The sequence below is a fragment of the Sturnira hondurensis genome, unplaced genomic scaffold (assembly GCF_014824575.4).
Source record: "Sturnira hondurensis isolate 20B ecotype Veracruz unplaced genomic scaffold, ASM1482457v3 Scaffold0004152, whole genome shotgun sequence".
NCBI lineage: Eukaryota > Metazoa > Chordata > Mammalia > Chiroptera > Phyllostomidae > Sturnira > Sturnira hondurensis.
In genome coordinates, this window is record NW_028076783.1 from 1,706,461 (window position 1) to 1,732,084 (window position 25,624).

Sequence of the window (25,624 nt, forward strand, 5' to 3'; positions counted from 1 at the left end):
CAATTTCTCAGTCGCTTAGAGTTATTGGCTCTGGGACTTTGAGTTCTTCTTGCACCATCTTTTGGGCTGTTCGTGCCTGTTCTGTAGCAGGATTGGAGCCCTAAAGTGTTCACTAGAACAGGGCAACTAAGTCGCTGGGTTGTGATGCTGTATGTGGGGGCGGGGTCAAAGAGGGACTATGGCATCCTATCTGCTGCCTGCTGCCGCGGCCCTCACCAGTGCCGCAGTTGCTGCCATCACTGGGCCCACGCGTTTCGTCCCACTGCACGGGAGTGTGCCACCGCCATCAGCCCTCGCCCCCTGGGGCCTGCGTGGTCTGTCTCACTGTGCACGAATGTGCGACCGCGGTCAGTCTGCCCCGTACCCCAGCTGGTTCCGGGCTGCCTCCGCGCCTGGGTCTGGGGACCTGTCCTGCCCGACCCTGCTTGCTGCTGGCTCCGTCTCTCTTACTGTCCCCGTTGAACGGTTAGATGTTGTCGGACTTCTGTATAATTCAATTTTCTGTCCTTTTTATTTTTTAAAATATATTTTACTGATTATATTATTACAGTTCCACTTTCTCCCCTTCACTCCCCTCCACCCTGCACCCCAGCTCCCACCCACATTNACCGCCATCAGCCCTCGCCCCCTGGGGCCTGCGTGGTCTGTCTCACTGTGCACGAATGTGCGACAGCGGTCAGTCTGCCCTGCACCCCAGCTGGTTCCGGGCTGCCTCCACGCCTGGGTCTGGGGACCTGTCCTGCCCGACCCTGCTTGCTGCTGGCTCCGTCCCTCTTACTGTCCCCGTTGAACGGTTAGATGTTGTCGGACTTCTGTATAATTCAATTTTCTGTCCTTTTTATTTTTTAAAATATATTTTACTGATTATATTATTACAGTTCCACTTTCTCCCCTTCACTCCCCTCCACCCTGCACCCCAGCTCCCACCCACATTCCCCCCTTTACTTCATGTCCATGGGTCATACATATAAGTTCTTTGACTTTGTTTCTCCAAACCTTTGTTGTATTCAAACTTGGTTGTGGGAGAAGGCACAGTGTTTCCACCTATGCCTCCATCTTGGCGGAAGTGAATGAATGATCTTTTTAATGTATTGTTGGATGAGGTTTGCCAACCTTTGTTGAGGATTTTAGCGTCTATGCTCATCAGCGATATTGGCCTGAAGTTTTCTTTCTTTGTTGTGTCTCTATCTGGTTTTGGAATTAGGATGATGCTGGCTTCATCAAAAGAGTTTGGGAGTTTCCCATCATTTTGGATTTTTTTTGAATAGTCTATGAAGGATCGGGGTTAGCTCTTCCTTAAATGCTTTGTAGAATTCTCCCATGAAACCACCTGGTCCAGGTCTTTTGCATGTGGGGAGTTTTTTGATTACTGCTTCAATTTCATCTGCTGTTATTGGTCTGTTCAGGCTTTCTACTTCTTCTTCACTGAGTTTTGGAAGATTATATTTTTCTAGAAATTTGTCCATTTCACCTAGGTTTTCAAATTTCTTGGCATACAGTTCTTCATAGTAATTCCTTACAATCCCCTCTATTTCTGTGGTATGAGGTGTAATCTCTCCTCTTTCATTTCTGATTGTGTTTATTTGGGCCCTCTCTCTTTTTTCCTTGATGAGCCTGCTTAAAGGCTTGTCGATTTTGTTTATCTTTTCAAAAAAACAGCTCCTGAATTCACTGATCCTTAGAATTGTGCTTTTAGTCTCTATGTTATTTAATTCTGCTCTGATCTTGGTTATTTCCTTCCAGGTTTTTTGTCTCACTTGTGGCTGTTTAAAAAAAGGGAGGAAGAAGAGATAAAAGTGGAAAGAAAGGAAGGAGGAATAAAACAAGAAAGAAGGAAAGAGAGGGAAAAGGTATTGAAAGATAAAACAATAATAAAAATTAAAAAAATAAAAGATTACTTTAAAAAAAACATCCCTTGATGGCTTCAAACTGGCCAAGCCGGTTTTTCTGGTCTTGCTGGCTGCAGCAGGCTGAGGGGCACTGGTGTGGCCTTTCTTGCGCACTCAGCCAGTCTTGCAAGCACTCTCCCCAGCGCCCCAGGTGGGGGATCCAGGTCTTCTTTAGAGCACTCTTTCCCCGAGGGTCATCGCTGTGGGCTGGGGTGCAGGTGGGCACACACACCTGGGTCCCGTGGGTTGGGCGCGAACCGTTCCCAGTGCCATGGGGAAACACAGGGACTTCTGCACAACCTCGGGATTTCTGCCCAACTGGGTGGGGAGTAAGCCGAGTGGCTGTTTTAGGAGAATCCCCAACCAGGTTTACTTTTTGAGAAATTTCTCCTACTCAAGCCTGCTGCTCAGTACAACCCAATTCTCCAGCCAGACCGGTGACTATTGGGGTCAGTTCACATCACTGCGGGGCTTTCAACTCTCCGAAGCCGGTGACCACAGGCTCCCCAGGTGATCATGGCCCTTTATGTTTGCCCCTTTGTCTTATTCCCCTTTCTTCAACTTTAAGTAACCAGGTCTCTCCTGGTGCTGCTCAAACCCTGCTTGGCCAGGGAAGGGGGGAGCAGTTGATCCGCTCTCTCCCAAGGACTCTGTGGCAGGCCAGTGGCTCCCAAAGAATCTGTCATAGACCCAGCGCCGGGTGCGGGGCCTGGGGCTACAGCCAAGTCCCCGAGCTGGTCCCTGGGACCTTATTGTCCTGCAGTAGTCTCCTTACCTTCTGGTTTTACAGTGTCTGCTACAATTTCTGGACTCTTACTTTCAAATATGCTGGGGTACTGTTGGCTGTCTGCTCTGTTCCTCCATAAATCAGCCAGGTTTTTCTCCTGTGTGTAGGGGGAAGTGGACTCTGCTCCCTCCTACTTTGCCGCCATCTTCCAACTCCTGGAAGGCATTTTTCTCTTCATTCTTTTCTGATTGAATGTTTCTTTCTTTCTTTCTTCTGGTCCACACCATCGATTTGAGTCCCAGTTTCCTTCCCATCACTACCGATTCCCTGTACCTGTTCCTTTATTTCACTTAGTGTAATCTTCATTTTTTCATCTAATTTGTGACCAAATTCAACCAATCCTGTTAGCATCCTGATTACCAGTATTTTGAACTGTGCATCTGGTAGGTTGGCTATCTCTTTGTTGCTTAATTGTGTTTTTTCTTGACTTTTGATCTGTTCTTCCATTTGGGCCATTTTTTTTTTGTCTTAATGTGCCTGTTATGTAGTGAAGGGCAAAGCCTTAGGTGTTCACCAGAGGGGAGTAACTCACATGGCTGGGTAGGAAAAGGGTCCAAGAGGGAACAAAGGCTCTTGCTCTGCTCTCTGTAGGATTTCAGTCACTTCCCCCACTTCCCACAAGCAAATTGGGCCCTTCTGGTGCCAATTCCCATGTGAGTGGGTTTGTGTATGTTCTAGATCCTGTGGGTCTCCCCACAGGTGGGACCCCAGGTTGTGCAGTCCATCCCACCCCACCCCCCTTTCTTTTGCCTGCTTTATCTGTGCATGTGAATGTGGGACCGCCCAGTCCACCAGCCACCGCCTTGCCAGCCAGCTGCAGCCTCACGTGCCCTGATCTACAACCTGCCATCCTGCCAGGAGTCCTCTCTGCCCCGGCTGCCTGACTCCGTCCCTCTTACTGGTCTGGATGGATGTTTCTTCTTCAACTCTTTGGTTGTCGGACTTCCATGTAGTTTGATTTTCTGTTAGTTCTGGTTGTTTTTTGTTTTTAGATTGTTGTTGTCCTTCCTATGGTTGTGCGAGGAGGCACAGTGTGTCTACCTACACACTTGGCCAGAAGTTCGGCTCGATGCTTTTAACATGTTGTCTCGTTGTGCGGTATGGTCCAGATCTGTGAGGAGGACTCAATGATTACACACATTCCAAAGGGGAAGGAACTGCGGCTTGGGAAGGTTGGGAAATTTGCCAGAGTTGGAACCCCAGGTCTCGTGGCTCTTCAAACTGAGCTCTGAAACACTTTATTATATTGTCTCCCAGGTGAGCTAAGCTCTAACTGAAGCGATGGTAGGAGAATAAGGGAGGGATGAAGAGGTACAGAGGAAGACGCCCCCCTACCCCCACCCCCCAACACACACTCCAGCCCCCAGGGAACATCGTGAGAGAACGAACTTTAGGTATTCTTTCAGAAATATTTAAAGGGGAGGCAAGGTAGAGAGAGAAGGGAATGGTGGATGGAGCGAGGCTGGTTCTGGTGCAGAAGGAGAGGGTGCAGTCAAGAACGGGGGAGGTGGGGTTTGGTCTGGAAAGAGGCAAGAAGGGAGTGAGGGCAGAATAAATGAAGGTGTAAGACTGACCAGACCTCATGCCGGCCCCCCAGGGAAGTAGGAGAAGACTGGAGAACCAAGTCCTTGAACTTAGAGATCATCCGGTCTGTGAACACCAGACCTGTTCATGGAATGGGCTCACAGGGGAGCTTAGCAAAAATAGAGGTTGTTCTCCTTCACTCCAGACTTGCAGAATTGGAGCCTCTGGGGTGAGCCTAAGAAATCACTTGTTTCACAAACTTCCTCAGGAGATTCTTCTGAAGCCAGCCCATCCGTGGCCCCAAGGAGGCTTTTAGGAATTACTGGTATAGTACACTCTTCTTATTCAACAATCAGAGGCATCCAACCTGTGGCCCTCAGGCCACGTGTGGCTCAGGATGACTGTGAAGGTGACTCAACACAAAATCATAAATTTACTTAAGACATTATGAGGTTTTTTTTTGTGTGTGTGTGTGTGTGTGATTACGTGTTGCAGTGTATTTAATGTGTGGCCCAAGACAACTCTTCTTCCAGTGTGGCCCAGAGATGCCAAAAGGTTGGATACCCTCTGTAGAAAACAGAGGCAGAGAGGCATTAAAAAAGTTCAAGGAGAACTGGGAATGAGGCCGTAGGCAGGTCCCTCTTCTGGCTCCCAAATCACAGCTCTTTCCCCAACACTGCACTATTTTATTAAAGACAAAAATCAAGCCCTGTCAGAACCTGACACTTTCCTGGGTCCCCAGTTGATCAAGGCCATAAGGAAGTTGCAGGAGAAATTGCCACTCTCAGTGCAAGTTCAGCGGGAGGAATAGAGGCAGGCAGGGGAAATTTGAAGCAAAGCTCATTTTCAGTCAAAAACATCGTTCTTAAGAGAAAAGAAATTGGATGCAGTTGATTTCAAAGTCAACATCTTTCTTGAGGCATTAGCCGATTTGTTTTTCTCTCTCATGCCCAGTGCTTTTGCTTTTCACGGGCTCAAATCAGTTGATAGGCTTGCAGTCTGGAGATAAAAGGAAAGAACAACAACAAAAAAAGTGGGTCCTCACCATTCTCCTCACAACAACATTGCAGTCAACCAATTGTACCAACGACTTTTTTTTTTCATTAATGAAGCTGGAATGGAAGCTGTGTAATTCTTGCCTCTAACAGCTCACCTTCAGAAAGGTCAGCCTGCTAAGATCAAGGAGAGCTGCCAAGCTTTAAGAGAGACAGGCCCATGGCGAGGCAGAGTGTGAAAAAGAAGGTACCAGCCACCTAGCAGGACGCAGAGCCAGCCCCAGAATGAGTTCTCATTAGTGGTTAACCAAGGGCACTGGGTGACTCACTCCACAGACCACAGGGGCCCTCTGACGCCCAGCCAGGCGTGGCCACAGGGATCTCCGGTTTCCCCAGGGTGGGGCAGGGGAAAGGAGGAAAACTCAGCAAGTTCTGTGGTGAGGCATCTGCTCCCCACCATGTGAGCGAGTCAGTGAGTCAAGTTCCCAACACTCTTTGGCAAGAGCCTGCCTGCACTTAGGGACCCTGTGATGCTTGGTAACCTGGTGCAGGGGAACAGACAGGACCCTGAATTCAGGTGTTCTTGCCCTACCGTCTACTATCATAATCGGCAGCACTGGGCAAGGTGCTGAGTGTCAGGGTCTTCTTTCCATAATTCTGCCCAAGTCCACTTAATTCAACACAAGTTTACTTACCTTGTAAATTCACCCTGAAGTTCAAATGTGATAATAAACATCAGAGATTTGTGTACTTTCAGCTGTTTACACTGTGCTCATCACTGTATTCAAGCAATAATAATGATCAGGTCCTGTTTTTCAGAAATGGGTCCACCTAGGCAGTGGAGGGCTGGGGTCTGTTCCCAATGGCTGTCTTCACCATCGCGCTGTGGAAGAGCATGGCCATCCACTGTCCAGCATGTCTTTCTGGAGGAATTGCATGTGAGCTGTTGCCAGGTTGTCCAAAAGCCACCAAGCTCAGAGGACAAGAGCTTGGGCTCTCGGGTGCCTAACTGTGGCTCTGAGGTTTGCTCACTGCCCTGCTCGCAATGTGACTTGAGCCTGCCATCTCTGCGCCACACGGTTCCCACTGTGAGATGGAGACAGTGATGGTACTGACTGTTTCATCTTATTTTCTGAGGTCAAACGTGGGAAGTACTTGCCCTGTGTTCGGCCTGTAGTAAGTGCTCTGTGTAGGGTACCAGTGTATTATTGTTGTTCTTATCGGTAATTCTGAGGTTTCTTGGTAAAACGTGCCCCTTGCCACCTCCCTCAATCAAGATCTATTGATGAGCTGGTGTGGGCAGAGTAGTATGGACATTGTGCTTTGGAGAGGAGTCCTGTGTGGAAGGCTTGGGGTGAGGTCTTGTCTGTTCTTCACCAAGACCCTCCAATGTGGGTGAGTAAGAATGGTAGCCTGGGGTGGTGCCTCTGGGCTCTCACAGGGATGATGACATTCTTGTTTCTGGGGCACCTCGGGGACAGTGGGAGGTGGAGACCTTGTTCAGAACTGGAATGACTCAAACAGTGGTGTTCTCCTGTCTCTGGCTGCCCTCCGTCACCGCATCTGCGTGAACTGTGAAGTCATCCACCATTCCTTCCTCTTTATGAATCGTGTTGGGTGCTAACACAATGTGCTCCCTGTTCCCTTTCAGATTTAAAAACCAGGCCCCACCCAATTTTGCCATTGGAGCTAAGGAACATCTGACTCACGTATATAATGCTCTGTTGATTCATTAAGTGTGGAGTGCTCTTTTTTTTAAATCCTCACCTAAGGATATGTTTTTAATTAATTTTAGAGAGAGAGAGAGGGAAAGAAAGAGAAGCATCCATGTAAAAGAAAAGCAGATTGGTTGCCTGCCGTGCACATCCCCAACAGGAGTTGAACCCGTAACCTTTTGGTGCACGGGAGGGTGTGCCAACCCACTGAGCACCTGTCCGGGCTAGAGCACTCTCTTTGGTCATTGTACGTATTAAAAGCACACAGAGGTCTCCCCACTGTAAAGGAAGTATGCAAATTCAGTTAAATGAGTGTTCCTACTTTCAAAAGTCATTTTGAAATTCCAGATCGACCTTAATGCTACTTGGCAAAGTCAGAAAATACAGGTTCTTGTTTGGAACTCCTTACTCTGGAATCTTGAATGAGTGAAATTCTCAACCTATATGTTTTTCTATTAATTAGAAAGAGGATTCAGAGAAAATAATGTCTAATTCTCAGCTCTAAAATATTCGCTCTATGTGATTCTGGGATCCTTGAGCTATTCCTTGGATTTTTGAGGCCATACCACCAGTGCTCCAGAAGGGGGCAGCATAAGCCAATGCTACCTACAAAAGGAAAGAAACTTCACTGAAGGCTTGAAGTTGTCACTTTTCAAATTTCTAGGATTGTGTTAAGATTGTATCACTGAATTGACTTATTTTAGGACTAAATTTGTTTTAAAAGTAGAGACCGATGAGGTCCCATGTCTGTGAATTCAATGATGAGTCAACATAGGTAATAGTTTTAAAATGTATCCACTGAGGAGATAGCTTTTATTTCCAGTAGATTTCTGACATGAAGCCCACTGGTTATCTGGTTTGTGTGGGGGTTTTTTTGTTTGTTTGTTTGTTTTAAATTTTTATTTAACTCTTGTTCAAGTACAGTTTTCTTTCTTGTATTCCCAGCCCTGCCCCCACCCAGTGCTCCCCACCTCCCTCCCATCTCCGCCCCCCACCTTAGTTATTGTCCATGTGTCCTTTATACTTGTTCATGTGAGTCCTTCCCCTTTTCCCCTGTAGTTCTCTCCCTTCTCCCCTCTGGACCCTGTCAGCACCTTCTGTATTACAGTGTCTTTGGTTACATTTTGCTTGCTTGTTTGTTTTGGTGTTTAGAATCCTGTTAAAGGTGATGTCATATGGTATTTGTCTTTCACTGCCTGGCTTATTTCGCTCAGCATAATGCTTTCCAGTTCCATCCATGATGTTGCAAAGGGTAGGAGCTCCTTCCTTTCTGCAGCATAGAATTCCACTGTGTAAATGTACCATAGTTTTTTGATCCAGTCATTGACCGATGGGCATCTAGGTTGCTTCCAACTCTTGGCTATCGTGAGTTGTGCTGCTATGAACATTGGGGTGCATAGGTTCTTTGGATTGGTGTTTCAGGGTTCTTAGGATATACTCCTAATAGTGGAATTGCTGGGTCAAAAGGCACGTTCATTTTTAGTTTTCTTAGAAAGTTCCATACTGTTTTCCATAATGGTTTTACCAGTCTGCAATCCCACCAACAGTGAACTAGGGTCCCCCTTTCCCCACAACCTCTCCAGCACTTGTTGTTTGTTTCTTTGTTTATGATAGCCATTCTGACTGGTGTAAAGTGGTATCTCATTGTGGTTTTAATTTGCATCTCTCTGATAGCTAGCGATATTGAGCATCTTTTCATGTGTCTCTGGATCCTCTGTATGTCCTCCTTGGAGAAATGTCTGTTCAAGTCCTTTGCCCATTTTTTAATTGGGTTGCTTGTCTTCTTTGAGTGGAGTTGAGTGAGTTCTTTGTATATTTTGGAGATTAAACCTTTGTCTGAGGTATCATTGGCAAATATGTTTTCCCAAACTGTTGCTTCTCTTTTTATCTTGATACTGTTTTCCTTAGCCATGCAGAAGCTTTTAAGTTTGATGAGATCCCATTTGTTTATTCTTTCCTTTATGTCCCTTGCTCTGGGGGACGTATCAGTAAAAATCTTGCTGCGTGGAATATCTGAGATTTTCCTGCCAATGTTCTCCTCTAGGGCTTTAATGGTTTCACGGCTTATATTTAAGTCTTTTATCCACCTTGAATTTATTTTGGTGTATGGTGTAAGTTGGTGCTCAAGTTTCATTTTTTTGCATGTAGCTGTCCAGTTCTCCCAACACCATTTGTTGAAAAGGCTGTCTTTACTCCATTTTATGTTATTGCCCCCTTTGTCGAATATTAATTGACTGTAGAGAGTTGGGTTTATTTCTGGGCTCTCTGTTCTATTCCATTGGTCTATGTGCCTGTTTTTGTGCCAGTACCAGGCTGTTTTGATTACAGTGGCCTTGTAATACAGTTTGATATCAGGTATTGTGATCCCTCCTACTTTGTTCTTCTTTCTCAAAATTGCAGCTGCTATTCGGGGTCTTTTATGGTTCCATATAAATTTTTGAAGTGTTTGTTCTATGTCTGTGAAATACGCCATTGGTACTTTAATAGGTATTGCATTGAATCTGTAAATTGCTTTGGGTAGTATGGACATTTTGATGATGTTAATTCTTCCAATCCATGAGCATGGTATATGTTTCCATTTGTTTGTGTCTTCCTTGATTTCTTTCTTCAGTGTTGTATGGTTTTCTGCATACAGGTCTTTTACCTCCTTGGTTAGGTTTATTCCCAGATATTTTATTTTTGTTTTTGCTATATGAAATGGGATTTTTTCCTGATTTCTGCTTCTTCTGTTTCATTGTTGGTATACAAAAATGCCTTTGATTTCTGGATATTGACTTTGTATCCTGCTGTTTTGCCAAATTCATTTATTAGTTCGAGCAGTTTTTTGGTAGAGGCTGTAGGCTTCTCCATGTACACTATGATGTCATCTGCAAACAATGACAGTTTTGTTTCCTCCTTTCCGATTTGGATGCCTTTTATTTCCTTTTCTTGTCTGATCGCTGTGGCTAGAACTTCTAATACTATATTAAATAGAAGTGGTGATAGTGGGCAACCTTGTCTTGTTCCTGATCATAGTGGGAAAGCTTTTAGTTTTTGCCCGTTGAGTATGATGTTGGCTGTAGGTCTTTCGTATATGGCCTTTATTATATTGAGGAATGCTCCTTCTATTCCCATTTTTCTGAGTACCTTTATCATAAATGGGTGTTGTATGTTATCAAAAGCTTTTTCTGCATCTATTGATATGATCATGTGGTTTTTGTCTTTGCTTTTGTTTATGTGGTGTATTACATTTACTGATTTACGAATATTGAACCATCCTTGCATCCCTGGGATGAATCCCACTTGGTCATGGTGTATGATCTTTTTGATGTATTGTTGGATGCGATTTGCCAATATTTTATTGAGGATTTTAGTGTCTATGTTCATCAGCGATATTGGCCTAAAGTTTTCTTTCTTTGTTGTGTCTCTATCTGGCTTTGGAATTAGAATGATGCTGGCTTTATAAAAAGAGTTGGGGAGTTTTCCTTCCTTTTGGATTTTTTGGAATAGTCTGTGAAGAATAGGGGTTAACACTTCCTTAAAAGCTTTGTAGAATTCTCCTGTGAAACCATCTGGTCCAGGGCTTTTGTGCGATGGGAGTTTTTTTATTCTTCAATTTCATCTGCTCTTATTGGCTTGTTCAGGTTTCCTGTTTCTTTTTCATCGAGTTTTGGAAGATTATATTTTTCTAGAAATTTGTCCATTTCACCTAGGTTTTCAAATTTCTTGGCATACAGTTCTTCATAGTAATTTCTTACAGTCTCTTCTATTTCTGTGGTATCAGTTGTAATCTCTCCTCTTTCATTTCTGATTGTATTTATTTGGGTCCTCTGGTTTGTTTTTTCTTAATAGGGTTTTAATACGCCGTCTTTCTTTTCTCTCAGAGTGGTTAATGATTCTGATTTTTTGAGTCATTCAGAGTTGGGTTCCAATTTCCTTATATGGTTTGTGTTCCTTCAGGTGAATGTTTTAAACTTTTTTCAGCCTCAGTTTACACACCTGTAAATGGGTTTTGCAAGCATCAAAAATGAGACTTTACTCGGAGTGCTTGTCACTCTGCCGGGCACACAGGAAGGAGTTTCTAGTACTTGTGAACCAAATTTCTGGCAGTGGGACAGGAACAAGAGTGATGTTCAAGATGGAGTCTTCAAAGAATTTCTAAAACTGCAGTGTCTCTCCAGAACTGCCCATAGCACATAATTTTATTTGAGCAAGACAGTGGGTTCTCATCTACAACCCCAGGCATGACCATCTTGATGGGCAAGTCTCCCATCACTCTAGGGCCTGAAAGTTCGAAGAGTAAAATTGTGCTCATATATAACACACTTAATTCCCTGACTCCCTGGGTATTATTTTTGCAACAGTAGACTAGGAGCTGGCAAGCTCCTAGTACATATTTTAGGCCTTGCAAGCCATACTGTCTCTGTTGCAATTCCTCAATTCTACCTTTTCACTGCAAAAGCAGCCAAGCACACACACACACACAAATGGGTGTCACTGTGCTTCAATAAAACTTTATTGATGGACACCGAAATTTGAATTGCCTGCAGTTTTCAGGTGTTATGTGTCATCATTCTTCTTTGAGTTTTCCCCAACCATTAAAAATATATAGAAATGATTCTTAGCTCCCAGGCTGACAGAACCAGGCTACAGGCTGTAGTTGGCCCTCCTTTGACCTGTACCATCCAGATACAGGAGAATCCTGGTTCAATAGGGCTCTTCAAGAACATTCACTAATTGTTGCCTGCCTACTAGATGATAAGTCCTTTGAAGGTAAAGATGGTGTTTTTATGCTGTAGTTTTAACATTTAAACTTTATTCTTTATGTTATAAAATAATGATAGGCTCTTGTTTTTAAAAAAGTTAGAACGTATAAAGTGAGAATGCCTTATATTCCAAACATTAGTTGCCCTCCCACTCCACCCCTACCCTGCCCCAAATGACTGAGATAAAGAGATTAATTACTCTAAGAGTCTGAGCTGGATTCTCTCAGATCATTTTGCTCTACCAACATAGTAACATCTATCATTTCTTACACAATTCTCAATTTTTTTTTACAAAATCACTCTGTATTGTTTTAAACTCGCATTAAAATTCAACAGTTTTGTTCAACAACTTTTTACTGCAAAGCCATTATGCATCCCACATATGTTAGATCAAACCACTTGAAATGGCTGAAGTTTAAATCACGTAAATCAGTTTTTAAAAAGTTTTAATTTTGAAGTAATTTTAGACTCACGCCAACTTGCAAAAATAGTGCAGGAAGGCCTACACCTTCCTCTGGCTTCCCAGTGGTGACCTCCTACGTCACTCCACTACAGTCAGCACCAAGAATGGACGTCGGTGCAGCACAACTGACTAGTGTATGATCCCTACTTGAACTTCACCCATTTTTACGTGTACTCATTATTTTAAACAAACAAACCACTTTGACTAAAATAACCCAGCAACACACCTATCTCTGAGAGATAGATATACATCCTGTACATCTTTTCACGTCAGTGCTCTTGGAGTAGGGAGGCTAAGATATAACATGCTTAATTTTTTTTAAGTGCATTATGTGACACACTTAGTTTTCTCTAAGACACCACCCACTCAAACCATCTTTGGCTGTGGGTTAATGGGTTTCTGACACCTGTCTTCAAAGTTTCATGTAGAAGGTCATCGTAGTTACTGCTTTGGAGAAATGACGCTTACCTAAGCGTTAGCACACGGGCTCAGGCATCTTAGAGTTAAGTACATTTACAGTACTTAACCCTTGACTCATAGGATATTTTACAGTTAAGAGTTTTACATTTGAAAAAATTTAGAAATTAAAACAAAAGTGCTAATAAGAAAACATGTGATTGCCAATAGTATTTCCATGCCATGTCATGTGGATTAGCCTTTGAGTATTTCTTTTTTAGTTTTCTTTGGGGGAGCAAGAGGTATTTGTGTATCTATATTTCTAAACTATTTATATACTCATTTTGTATTCTAAATAAATAGGGCTTTATATCTTTTTCAAAAAACCACAATGTAATGATTTTTCTCAGGTTAATCAAATTCTCTGTAAAAAGTCATCTAGAAATAAGGTTGAAAAGGACACAGGAGCATTTTTCAGATGACTAAATTTTGTGGCTCAGAGAGAGGAAATGTCTTGCCTAAGGCCACACAGCCAGGAAACTTTAATGAAGATAAACACTTAGTCATGGTGGACTGTAAGGGAGGCTGAGTGGTAGCCACATAATGGTCTAAGGTTGGGGGTCAAATTTTACAGAAATTTCAATTTGCCTGAGTATGCACGCATACTGTGAACCCTGTGGGGGTAGGGAGACAGGGGAAGGGGCGGACCTCTACTAAGAAGGGCTCCCGCTGGCTAACGGGGCTCAAAGTAAAAAGCAAAGCCTAACAGGCATTTCTGCACAGGGGCCTCTCATGCAAACTGCACTTCATAGAGAGGCCTCTGTGCTGAACTGCCTGCCACAACTGTGTTTGTACCACCTGAGCCAGTCTTCAGAAAGGAGCTCCCGGAGTCCTGTTTCAACCAATAGGACTGAGATTTTCCCCATCCAACCAGAGCTATGCATTTCAGACCAAGCAGAGTGACCAATCAGAACAGTGCCTTTGGACAAATCAAACTGTGAGGATCCAAAGTCCTTATCTACATGAGGATGGACCAATCAGGGACCAGGGGCAGGGTTGTTTTTCTCTCCATGTAAGCCAGTTCCCCTCTGGCTCTGAGAGCTCAGTTTCTACTGAAGACCGCCTGTCCCCAGCTGCAGCGGAAACACTGAAGATACCTTCCTAGAGCAGGGAGGAACAGAGCAGGGCTACAAGCTGAAGAGTGGCCTCTGGGCTGTATGGCCCCAGGGCAGCCTCATGGCTGTGCTATTTCCACTGCTGCACTGTTGAGCTGTTTGCACGGGACAAACTTTCCTTCTCCACCCAAACCAAAATTAGGGATTTCTGTTGCTATCAAATTGGCTCCAATGACCATCAGTTGATAATACCAAAAACCTAAGTGCCTAAAATGAAACCAGCAACTAATTTTCTAATTTATAATGAGGACTATAGATGCCAAGTGGTCCATATTTTGGTATTTTTTAATGTAAGTGCATTTTCACTCTGTAGGAAAATCTAATATTAATCAGAAGTATTGGTGAGTTCATGGCCAGGAAAGTGTGGCTAATTTTAAGATTCTTTTGTTGTTATTTATTTTAAGATAGATAATGCACATACACGGCAAAGGCACAAAGCCTACAAAAATTTTGAAGTGAAAAGTCGACCTTCCTTTCGTTATCATGCCTGCCCCCAGAACCACTGTTCCCTTGGAAGATGTCAGTGACCACAGTGTCTATATCGGTTTCCTGTTGCTGCAACCAATTACCAGATCATGGATTAAAACTACACAGCTATTGTCTTTCAGTGCCAGGGGTCAGAGGTCCTAAAATCAAGTTGTGGGCGGGGCTGAATGCCTTCCTGATTCTGTAGAAGAGAATCTATTTCCTCGCCTTTTCCAGCTCCTAGTGGCCACATGCGTTCCTTGGCTTGAAGTCCCTTCTGCCATCTTTAAAGCCAGAAAAGCAGTATCTTCAAATCTCTCTTTCTCTGACTTCTCCCATTGTCACGTACTCTGGCTTTGACATTTTTGCCTATCTCTTAGAAGGATCATTGTGATTGCATTGGGCTCAGTGGTTAATCCAGTGTGATCTTTCCACCTCGAGATCTTTTTAAAAAATATATATATATTCTATTGATTACGCTGTTACAGTTGTCCCATTTTCCTCCCTTCACTCCCCTCCACCCTGCACACCCCCTCCCACCCACATCCCCCCACTTTAGTTCATTTCCATGTATCACACATATAAATTATTTGGCTTCTACATTACTCATACTATTCTTGCCCTCCCCCTGTCTATTTTCTACCTACCATCTATGCTAATTATTCTCTGTACCTTTTCCCCTTCTCTCCCCCTTCCATTCCCCTGTTTATAACCCTCCATGTGATCTCCATTTCTGTGTTTCTGTTCCTTTTCTAGTTGTTTGTTTAGTTTGTTTTTGTTTTTGTCTTAGGTGTGGTTGTTAATGATTGTGAGTTTGCTGTCATTTTACTGTACATGCTTTTTATCTTCTTTTTCTTAGGTAAGTCCCTTTAGCATTTCATATAATAAGGGCTTGGTGATGATGAACTCCTTTAACTTGACCTTATCTGGGAAGCACTTTATCTGCCCTTCCATTTTAAATGAAAGCTTTGCTGGATAGAGCAATCTTGGATGTAGGTCCTTGTCTTTCATGACTTAAAATACTTCTTTCCAGCCCCTTCTTGCCTGTAAGGTCTCTTTTGAGAAATCAACTGACAGTCTGATGGGAACTTCTTTGTAGGTAACTGTCCCCTCATCTCTTATTGCTTCTATAATTCTCTCCTTCATTTTCATTTGGATAATGTAATTATGATGTGCCTTGGTGTGTTCCTCCTTGGGTCCAACTTCTTTGGGACTCTCTGAGCTTCCTGGACTTCCTGGAAATCTATTTCCTTTGCCAGATTAGGGATGTTCCCCTTTATTATTTATTCAAATACATTTTCCACTTGTTGCTCTTTCTCTTCTCCTTCCAGTACCCCTATAATGTTGATGTTGGGATGTTTAAACGTGTCTTGGAGGTTCCTAAGCCTCTTCTAATTTTTTTGAATTCTTGTTTTTTCATTCTTTTCTGATTGAATGTTTCTTTCTTCTTTCTGGTCCACACTGTTGATTCGAGTCTCAGTTTCCTTCCCATCACTATTGATTCCCTGTGCATTTTCCTTCATTTCACTTAGCAAAGCCTTCATTTTTTCATCTAATTTGTGACCAAATTCAACCAATCCTGTTAGCATCCTGATTACCAGTATTTTGAACTGTGCATCTGATAGGTTGGCTATCTCTTTGTTGCTTAGTTGTATTTTTTTTGAGCTTCGATCTGTTCTTTTGTTTGGGCCATTTTTTTTGTCTTGATATGCCTGTTACATAGTGAGGGGCAGAGCCTTAGCTGTTCACCAGGGCTGGGCAACCCAGTCTCTGGGTTGTGAAGCTGTATGTGGAGGCGGGGTCAGAGAGGGAACAATGGGCTTGCTCCTCTCTCTGTCAGATCTCAGTCTCTTCACCATTTCCCCCAAGCAAACTGGGCCTTTCTGGTGCTGATTCCAGGGTGGGTGGGTCTGTGTACGTTCTAGGATCCTGTGGGTTTCTCCAATGAACCTTCCTGTGAGTCTGGGAGTCTCTCCCGCTGCTGTCTCAACCCCCACTGGTGTTTTCAATCAGTGGTTTGAGGGTTTATTTCCCCGCTCTGGGGCCCTGGGTTGTGCAGTCCATCCTGCTCCCCAGCTCTTTCTCCTGGTTTATCTGTGCGTGAATGTGGTACAGCCTGCTCCGCCAGCTGCCACCTCACCGGGTCTGCCAGCTGCTGTGTTGCACACCCCCATCCTCCATCCATGACTTTGCCTCAAGTCCTCTTCATCCGGCTGCCCAACTGCACCCCTCCTACTGGTCTGTATGAACGTATGTTCTTTAACTCCTTGGTTGTCGGACTTCCATACAGTTCAATTATCTGTCAGTTCTGGTTGTTTTTTGTTTTTAAACTGTTGTTGTCCTTTTTTTGGTTGTGCGAAGAGGCACAGTGTGTCTACCTACACCTCCATCTTGGCCGAAAGTCCCCCATCTCCAGATCTTTGACTTAATCACTTTGCAAAGTCTCACCATGTAAGGGAACGTAGTCACAAATTCTGAAGACAGAGCATGGTCACATTTGGGTATCATTATTCTGCCTACCATAGTCTCCCAACTATTTGAGAAACAAATAACTCATTCTTCTTCTCTAGACCAGATTGATTAATGTATTCTCATCGGTAAAGATATTTATTGATCACTTATTTACTCACACCTTCATATTAATATATACATTTTAAAATATAGCCCTCCCAAATAAATGTTTAAAGGATGAAATTTAAATAAATGTAAAAGGACACTCTCATGTTCCCCTATACCTAGTGAGCAGCCTTGAGCCTTCATTGCAAGCCCAAGCCCTTCGTGGAGACCACTGTTCTGGACCATCCTTTTTTCTAGATCCATTGTAAATTGTTGTACTGAACACTTCTCCTTGCATCCTTGTTGTGTACCATGCTTTGTACATGGTACTGTTGTGTTTCAGCTCCTGTGTGATGACGTCCTCAAGAACATAGGTATTGATGGCGGCCATACCATGTTCAAATCCCAGCTCCTCCACCTACAACCTGTCTGACCTTGATCACATTGCTCTGCCCTCTGAGCCCTGGTTTTCTCACTGGTGGTAAGGATAGTGCCTACCCCCGGGGCTGCTGCTGAGGAGTAAATGGTCATTGGAATGTTAGTAATAACATGCCAGTTGAAGAATACTCTTTTGAGGTTAGTGCTGGGCCCTTCAGTTGGGTTTAGGCTTCTTACCTGTCCGTGCTCAGCACATGTTTCCTGACTTTTTCTTAGGTTGACTATACCCACTTGAAGGTCACTGTCATCCCTTGTACGTCCATTCCCTCTAAGTCCTCTATTAGTTTCCCAGAGGTGTGGTAACAAAGGACCACAAACCAGGTGGCTTTAAAACAGCAGGAATGTATTCCCTCCCAGGTCTGAGTCTAGAGGCCTGAAGTCGAGGTGTCAGCAGGGCTGTGCTCTCTGAGTGCTCTGGGGACATCTTTCCTCAATGCTCCCAGCTTTTGGTGCGCCTGGCATTCCACCTACAGCAGCATCACTCCAGTCTCTGCCTCTGTCTTTACGTGGCTTCCCTGTGTCCTCTTCTTTTCCTATAAGGACACCAGCCATTGGATTCAGGGCTTCTGGACATCTAGGATGGTTTCATCTCAAGATTCTTAACTAACCACACGGGCAAAGACCCTATTTGTAAATAGGGTCCCAGTCTGAGGTCCCAGGGGGCGTGATCTGAGGAAACAGTGGTCAGACCACTACAATTCCCCATCACAGAACATCTTTTTTTGTGGGGGCTGCAAGTTTCGGGAGGCTGCTGCCTTTGCCCGAAGCTGTTGGTGTCCGAGTTCAGGCCTTGGCGATGTCAGGGCCGGGAGCGCACAGACAGCAGACATGAAAACCAATCGTCTTGCCTTGCCGAGCCCGCGCCCCATGGCCCCTGGTGCCACTGCTCTTCCCGTGGAAGAACCACCAGTTCGTGGGTCTGGTTGCCAGTTGAGGTGCAGCCCTGTGGTACTTGTGGTGCTTCCCACTGGGGCGCCTGGCATTTTCTGAAGAAGAATGAAAACAATACACAGTACTGTTTGATACCATTCAGCACTGTTTGTGTTTGCTAGTTGTCTCCCCCATTGGATGATTCCCATTTAAAGTACAGATTCGCACGGACGAACCTGACCCGGACTGCCTTTCCTCTTGGGTGGTTTCCATTGCAGCCGTATCTATTCTCAGTGATTGTAGTTCCCCGGCAGTTTGACAGGAAGGAGTGTTGCATTCTTACCTGCAATGTCCAGCTCTAGGGGCTGATAGTGGAGAGAAACACAACAAAAACCGAGTTGCAGGGTATGAAAACTCGCTGACTTTCCCCATCGGAGTTTTATGCTGCAGGGCATTGCACAAGTCCCTTTCCTGTCCGTAAGCTCTCGTATCCCATCACGAGCCTTACAAAACTGATGGCACTTCTTCTTTTGCCTGGTGATCGAGGAAGTTTGGGGCAGTAATGCTGTTTCAGTAATTGTTAGCCTAGATATTCATGGCATCTGGGCCTTGTCCATGTGTGCAGTGCATTCCGTGTCTATCAGAAGGTTGTACTGCCGGGTGGTTTGCATCTTTCCCGGAAATTTTCTCCTGCACTGGCCGCTGTGACTCTGTTCTCACTCTCTGCCCGTTTCTTCCGTTTCCTTCTTTGCTGCCTCTGCGCACCCTTTTAAGTGCTGGTTCCCCAGGATGCCTGTTATTCTCTGTCCGGACACGCAGCCCTTGGATTTCTTCTTTTCAGAAAAATTTTATTGATTGATTTTAGGGAGAGAGGAAGGGGATCGGGGAGACATCGATTTGTTGTTCCACTTATTTACGCACCCATTGGTGGATTCTCGCATGTGCCCTGACCGGGGATCGAACCCCAAGCCCTGGTACGTTGGGATGATGCTCCAACCAAGTGAGCTACCTAGCTCGTGGATTTCTTATACGCACTGAGCATTTTAACGGCTCCCTGGATACTGATGACTCTGACATCAGTATCTACAGCTCAACCTTGATTCATATTCGCATTCATTTATTGAGTACAATGTATGTGTCAGGAAGTGTTGGGGGTCCCTTTCTGAAAAGGCAGAGAGGGACCTTGTCCTCATGGAGCTTATTTCTAACAGCTCTGACTGAGCTACAAAGTTGGCTGATGTGTCTTTCCCTCTGTCCACCCTCTCCGGCCACTCACCCCTACTCCAGTCGCCTGTCCCTATTCTTACTCTTGAGCTGTTAGGCTTAAGTAACCCTCTGGTTTCCCTTCTCTAATATGCTGTAAGTTTTGTGCAGCAGGGCCATGCCATATTCATCTCAGTGTTTTGTGCCCAGAGCAGTGCTTAGCACTTGCAGATTCTCAGTATGTTTTCCTTGTTGAACTCAACTACCAGTTATATACACATGACTCCATGTCTCAGCCTGCATTTCACCTTCTCAAGGACACTTTCCTTGACCCTGCAGAGAGCCATCCTCATGATAGGGTCTATGACATTTTAAAGTGTTGCTTCCCAAAATTTTACATAACTATAACTTTTTCTAAAAAAAGATTTTATTTATTTACTTGTAGAGAGAGGAGAAGGGAGGGAGAAAGAAAGGGAGAGAAACATCAATGTGTGAGAGACATATTGATTGGTTGCCTCTCATGCATCCCCAACTGGGAACCCGCCCGCAACCCAGGCATGTGCCCTGAGCCGGAATCAATCCATGACTTTTCAGTTTGCAGGTCAGCGCTCAATCCACTGAGCCACACCAGCCAGGGCTATAAGTATTTTTCAACTGTCCGCATTATATGTTTAAATTTGGTCTTCAGCACTAAGTTGTAAATTCCATTGATGAGGTTAATGATACAACTACTGTAAGTGCTTGGCCTATCATAAATATTCAATACATACTTGCTAATTGATAGAGTGACAAGTTTTCATGATGGAAAAAATCCTGAATGTACTGATGGAACCTATAGAAAAGTTAGACCTGACTGTCCACTGGCCTAATGCCTCCCTCCACGTGTCTGTAAAATGAAGGTGCCCCCGTGGGATAATTTTGGATAGCAGAGGAGCCTCAGGTAAAACCGCACCAAACGAATGTTCACCGATATATTGATATGAAAAGATTGCACATAGCAACTGAAATTCCAGATAAGCTCTGAAATGCCTGTTTTGAAATGTGATCTTTCATTCTTCCCCCAGGAAATATAAACGTTTCTCCCCTTCTTTCCTTCCCAGGCTCTGAGACGACGACAACTCTTGGGCAAATTAAAGTTGAAAAAAACCAGGTAAACATTTTTTGGTGACGTATTTGACGTGCACGACTACGATTGTAAAAAGCTACGGTAGAGGTTGCAGAAATGGACTAGGGAGAGCAGACACGTCTAAAAATGGTGTGAAAGGCATCATGACTGTTCTGGCTTAGCTTAGGCATTTGTGGACTCGGATTCTTGGTAGAAACAACATCAATAGTATTACTTTCATATGCACAGAAGCTCTGAGAAGCCAAAGGAAAAAAAGACAGAAACAGGAAAAATCACCGTGTTCCTTCTGTGTGGCCCAGGATCAACACCTGCCCGCAGTGGTCCTCTTGTCTCTGAGAGGAGCCTTCATCAATGTTTATTGTTGCAAACGTGATTCAGGCTGTGTTACGGAAAAAACTTTGGGCTGCGTAGACATCCAAAGAGAAGGGTGGCAGCCCGCAGCCCCTTATTTCTTTTCTCCTCTTCTCTCTCCTGTGAGAGAGAGGGGTGTCCAGTCCGTGCCACTGTGTTGGGGAATGGGGCAGGATCCGAGGCATGGCCGGAAAGTGGGGTGTGGCCTCGTCCCGCGACAGCTAGACGGTGCCTGCCAAGCACGCTTCCCAAACAATGTGGTGTCGGGACCCTTTCATACTCGCAAAAATTAATATGAGACGTCAAAAATAATCTCTACTTGTTTAAAAATAAGACTAACAAACCCATTACACATTAACATAAATAGCACGCATTTTATGAAAAAATAACTACATTTTGCCAAGTGAGAAAATTTTACCGAGAAAAGTGGCAGTGTTTTACATTCCCAAACCTCGGCGTGAGAGCAGATAGATTCTCGCACTGGCTTACCTGTTCCATTATCAGAGAGATGAGATCATCACTCCACAGGTCACACGACCTCTGGGGAATCGTACATCTCGGGGAAGAAAGACAGTCAGGAAGACAAATAATGTCTTGTGAAAATCATTTTAATCTCACGAGTCCCCTGGCTACCCTTTGAGAAACACTGCTGCGCAAATGTGAAATTGAGTTCCGTATTCTCTTCGTCTTGCCTGAGCTACGCCCCCCACCCCCACCCCCATCCAAGGCCTGCGCCCGGCTGGGGAGAGCTCCCGGCATTGGGGCAGGGCCCGGCATTGGGGCAGGGCCCATAGAGTGACAAGATAGTGAGCACAGCTTCCAGCAGCCTGATTTCCCCCTGTATGCCTGAGGCCTAAGACCTGAGGCCTGTCACCTAGGGTCTAAGTAAATGTTTCAGGTTTTCAAAAACTTAAACATTATTTCCCCCTGATTTGTAAGGTTGGCTTTGTTTTGGTCTTGAGACACACTGGGCAAAAGGGTGGTGAGATGCAGTGAAGCTGCCAGCCGTTAGAGGGTGTGGTTAGTGGTTGGGACAGGTGTGGAGGATGTCAGGAACGAACGGCCCAATCATCTTCCCTGTTCTCACCAGATACGCCAGGTGGGCGGCTCCTTTCTGCTGAAGATCATTGGTTCCTCCCTGGCGTTTGTGCTGTGTGCATGTGCATTGATTGTCGCGGTTTACCATCGAGGTAAGGTGGGGTGCAGCCCTTCAGAGCTATGGAGACTCCAGGCGGACCTGGGAGCAGGTTGCTGCCGCTTCCCGCTCCTTTTCTCCATCCCCCACAGTCCCATTCTATCGTGTCTCCATCCGGGTGGAGGAAGTGGCAGGTAAATTCATTCTCCCTAACGCACTGACGGCTTCATGTAGCATCCTCCTGATAGAGTTATATTTTGGAAAAGAGAATAAAAATAAGAGCACCTTCATTTACTGCATACTTACCCTGTGTAAGTTCTGGTGCTAGACTCTTTTATTTATTGATCTGACAGAGAGAGAGAGAGGAAATGGGGTGGGAAGAGATGGAGGGAGGGAGGCCGAGAGAGAAACATCAATTCCTTGTCCCACTTATTTATGCATTCATCAGTTGACTTTTTTATGTGCCTTGACCCAGGATTGAACCCACAACCTTGGCATATTGGGAAGGTCCTCTAACCAACTGAGCTAGCTGCATGGGGCCCTGATGTGCTTAACTCATTCCATCCTCATTGCTGCCTTACATGAACAGTGCAATTATCATCAGTATCTTGGGGTCAAGGAAACCCTGGCCCAGCCGACTCCCCTGGCTGGGCTTGCCCCAGGAAGTCATGAGTGATCCCTGGTCTTCTTATCTGTTCCCTTAAAGCAAGTTTTCTAACCTGTGGTCCACAGACAGAACTTGGGGGATAAGTGAATCCTTCAAAATCATGTACAAAAGTACTGATATGTCCTTATCTGCATTTTTCAAAGGGCAGGGTCCGTAATTGTCATTAAATTCTCCAACTGGCCCGTGACCTTCACCCTGACCACCACTACAAAAAGGAGTCATGAAATAGAGCTTATAGTTTTCATGCAAAGCACAGGCATGTGGTACCTGGTCCTGTTTTTAAATGGGGGGTGGGGTGGGGGTGGGGAATTGTTCTGTAGTCAGGAACGGAAACTGTTTTAAGATAGCAGGTGAGGAGATAAGACTAGTAATCATCTCAGCCTGTTTGAGCAACAGGGAAACCTGCCCCCAGTGAACACTACAAAAGGGAGTTTATAAGGGTATGTTACGGTTTGGGGTGTTCTGGGTTTCATAAGGGCGTGTTTTAAAACCCGAATGAATACTTGAATTGTGGGTGGGCAAATGACTCAGGTACGAAGCAGCTTCAGAGCAGTGCCCACGACAGGGGAACAATTTCAGGGGTAATGGGCACTGTCTTGGGGCCTGAAAAAGGGGTCACCGGACCCAGGAAAAGGAATGGCTTCTCCTGCCAAAGCCAGTCCCTAAAGTCTCACCTTTAGGCCACCTCAGCTCTTCCTAAGGTAGTAGTGGGCTTCCCCCAGCATTTCAAACGTTCTAGCACAGCTCTCTGCTTATACTGTGGCCTTGTCTTTTCAGAGAAAGTCATGAAAACCACTTGCTTCCACAAACACACCAGGTAATTCATCTCGCATGACTGATCGTTGTAATGATAGTACAAGGCGTTACACGTGATTAGGTACTACTCAGCGGCTTAATGACTCGTGCTTGTGTTCTGATTAAACACAGGGCTGGAGAGACATTAGAGGTGAAAAAGAGGTGGGCATTCAGCTCATATTCAAAGTGCACGTGCAAAGGCAGGTTGCATTAATAGAAGTATGACGTGCAAAAGAAAGAAGGCAATGCATCGCTCTGTGCTGGAAGTTCTTTGTTCAACTCTGGGCAACTTACTTTAAAAGGACATTGTTACGCTGGAGTTCATAGAGAGGAGAGTTGGCAGTATGAAAAATGAAAAAAGCACATAGAATATCATTCCTGGAATATATGGATTCCTCTGCCCAATTAGATCGTAGGAACATTTAAAAAATAGATTGACAAGTCTCTAGAAAAGGATTTTGGATATTCATCCTGTTTTATAACTTTTTGGAAAGAAATAAAAAGGTTTGATGTAAACTGTGATGAAGACCTTGTCTTCACTTTATAACTGCATCAATACCACAATATTTTAGAGAAAGAGAAGGGAGGGAGGGAGGGAGGGAGGGAGAGAGTGAGAGAGAGAGAGAAATAGAGAGAGAGGGAAACATCAGTTGGTTGCCTCCCATACATGTCCCAGCTGGGGATCAAACCCACAACCTAGGTATATGCCCTGACCAGGAATCAAACCTGCAACTTTTTAGTGCACAGGATGACACTTCAACCAACTGAACCACCTGACCAGGATAGAGATTTTTTTTTCTTTTTTTGTAAATAAACACCTTTAGGTTGTGATGTTATCTTTTCTAGTATAGAAACTTCTAAATCGCCTGTTAGAATGGATTGACGAAAGCCGTCTGTCCCCTGTAGCCTCAGCTCTCCCAGCCTTGGTTAGCTGTGTTGCAATTCAGCAGCACCATTTATTCCCGAGCTCAGTGGTTCCCCTGACCAGCCTCTTCTCTCTTTGTAGGCTAGACAATGCTGGAGGCAGTGAGAGGAGTGTCCTTGATGATGACATACAGCATGGAAGAGAAGACGAAGACGGTCTCTTCACACTATAGTGTGCCACTCTGGCTTAAAACGGCGGACAGGGGCAGGACATGTGAACTGTCAAAATAAGTCTTCGAATATCTGTTTTTGTTTAAAGCTTACCGATTCCACTGGTGTCATTGAGCCAGTCTGGTTTAGTTCCCCAGGTCAAAGGTACATCAGAGGCCACACCTTCTCTGCCCAGGGCTTTAATGTCCTCAGTATCATCACTGCTCAGTGATCTTCCACACTATGCTCGAACACTTCCAGTGACGACGAGCTCACTACCACACCTAGGGGAGTCCACTCCGTCTCAGAGCAGTGCTGAGACTTAGAAATACCTGAAGCAAAGTCTGCCTGCCGCCAGCACGTGCCTTTCGGTCCCAGCTGAACTGGTGGGGCTCACACAGAACCTGTCTAATCTCTCTTCCACCTGGTCGTGCTCCAGATGCTGGAGCAGAGCCAGGTCTCTGTCCCTGACCTTGCCTCTGGGGCACGGTGTCTGGGCCCTTCCCTACCGCAGTTGCCTTTGCCTTGTCTGCACCTGTGTCTCTCCTGTTCCGCCCAGGCAGGATGTAAGGCACAGCATGGTATGGAATTGCACCACGATTGTGACCCACCTCTAAAACTCCTTGGTTTTCGCTTGCCTTCCTTTCACCTCTGAGTTTCTTTAGAGGTAACCATGGCGTCACATCTTTATTCTTGCTTGGGGAAGAATGTTTCAACTTTAATGTTGGAAACAGCCAGGAGTCCATCAGAAAGACCGAAGTGTGGAGTGGCGTGGTCCGCGCATGGATCTAAGAGGAAGGCGGTCGGTCCAGATTAGCTCCTCTCAGTGTAACTCAGGGAAATTTGCTCCTCAGTCAGGCCAGATTGATTTAAAAACGTTCATAGCTAGTGGCATGAAAACCCAGGGGGAGAGAGGAAAGCAACCGGTTGCTGAATGAATGAAAGGAACAAATGTGTAGCTGAGTGAGACTGGCCTCGGTCGAGTAGAAGTGTGGTCGGTCACCAGATCTGGAAGGTATTCCTCTGATAATACTTCCAGCTGCGTTTAGGGCCATAGCAGCCCCAACACAACGAGCACACAGTCTTTCAAGGAAACCACCTTTTCTGTTTCTGTTCCCTTCACATGGCTTTTCGGAGAGGAAAAAGTCAGTCTCATGGCTTCACTGGTACAGCTTATAGACTCCTTGCACAGATCCAGCAGCTCATAAAACCCCTCCCGCTCCCCTGAGCACTTGGAAAACAGCCTGCCTGGACG

The 25,624-nt window shown here is 45.0% G+C and overlaps 1 protein-coding gene across 2 annotated transcripts in view; it reads left to right on the forward strand.

The window, feature by feature from the left end:
- The window catches only part of TIMD4 (T cell immunoglobulin and mucin domain containing 4), a 46,459-nt gene extending 21,421 nt beyond the window's left edge, over nt 1–25,038 (forward strand). The window contains exons 6-9 of one of the 2 annotated variants that reach the window (XM_037044825.1): nt 20,322–20,371; nt 21,789–21,888; nt 23,278–23,317; nt 24,302–25,038. In XM_037044825.1, the coding sequence (XP_036900720.1) occupies nt 20,322–20,371; nt 21,789–21,888; nt 23,278–23,317; nt 24,302–24,392 (281 nt within the window). In that variant the 3' untranslated portion in view covers nt 24,393–25,038. The remainder of the gene's footprint in view (nt 1–20,321; nt 20,372–21,788; nt 21,889–23,277; nt 23,318–24,301) is intronic. The other variant, XM_037044826.1, reaches the window with a different exon arrangement.
- The last annotated feature ends 586 nt before the right edge of the window (nt 25,039–25,624 follow it).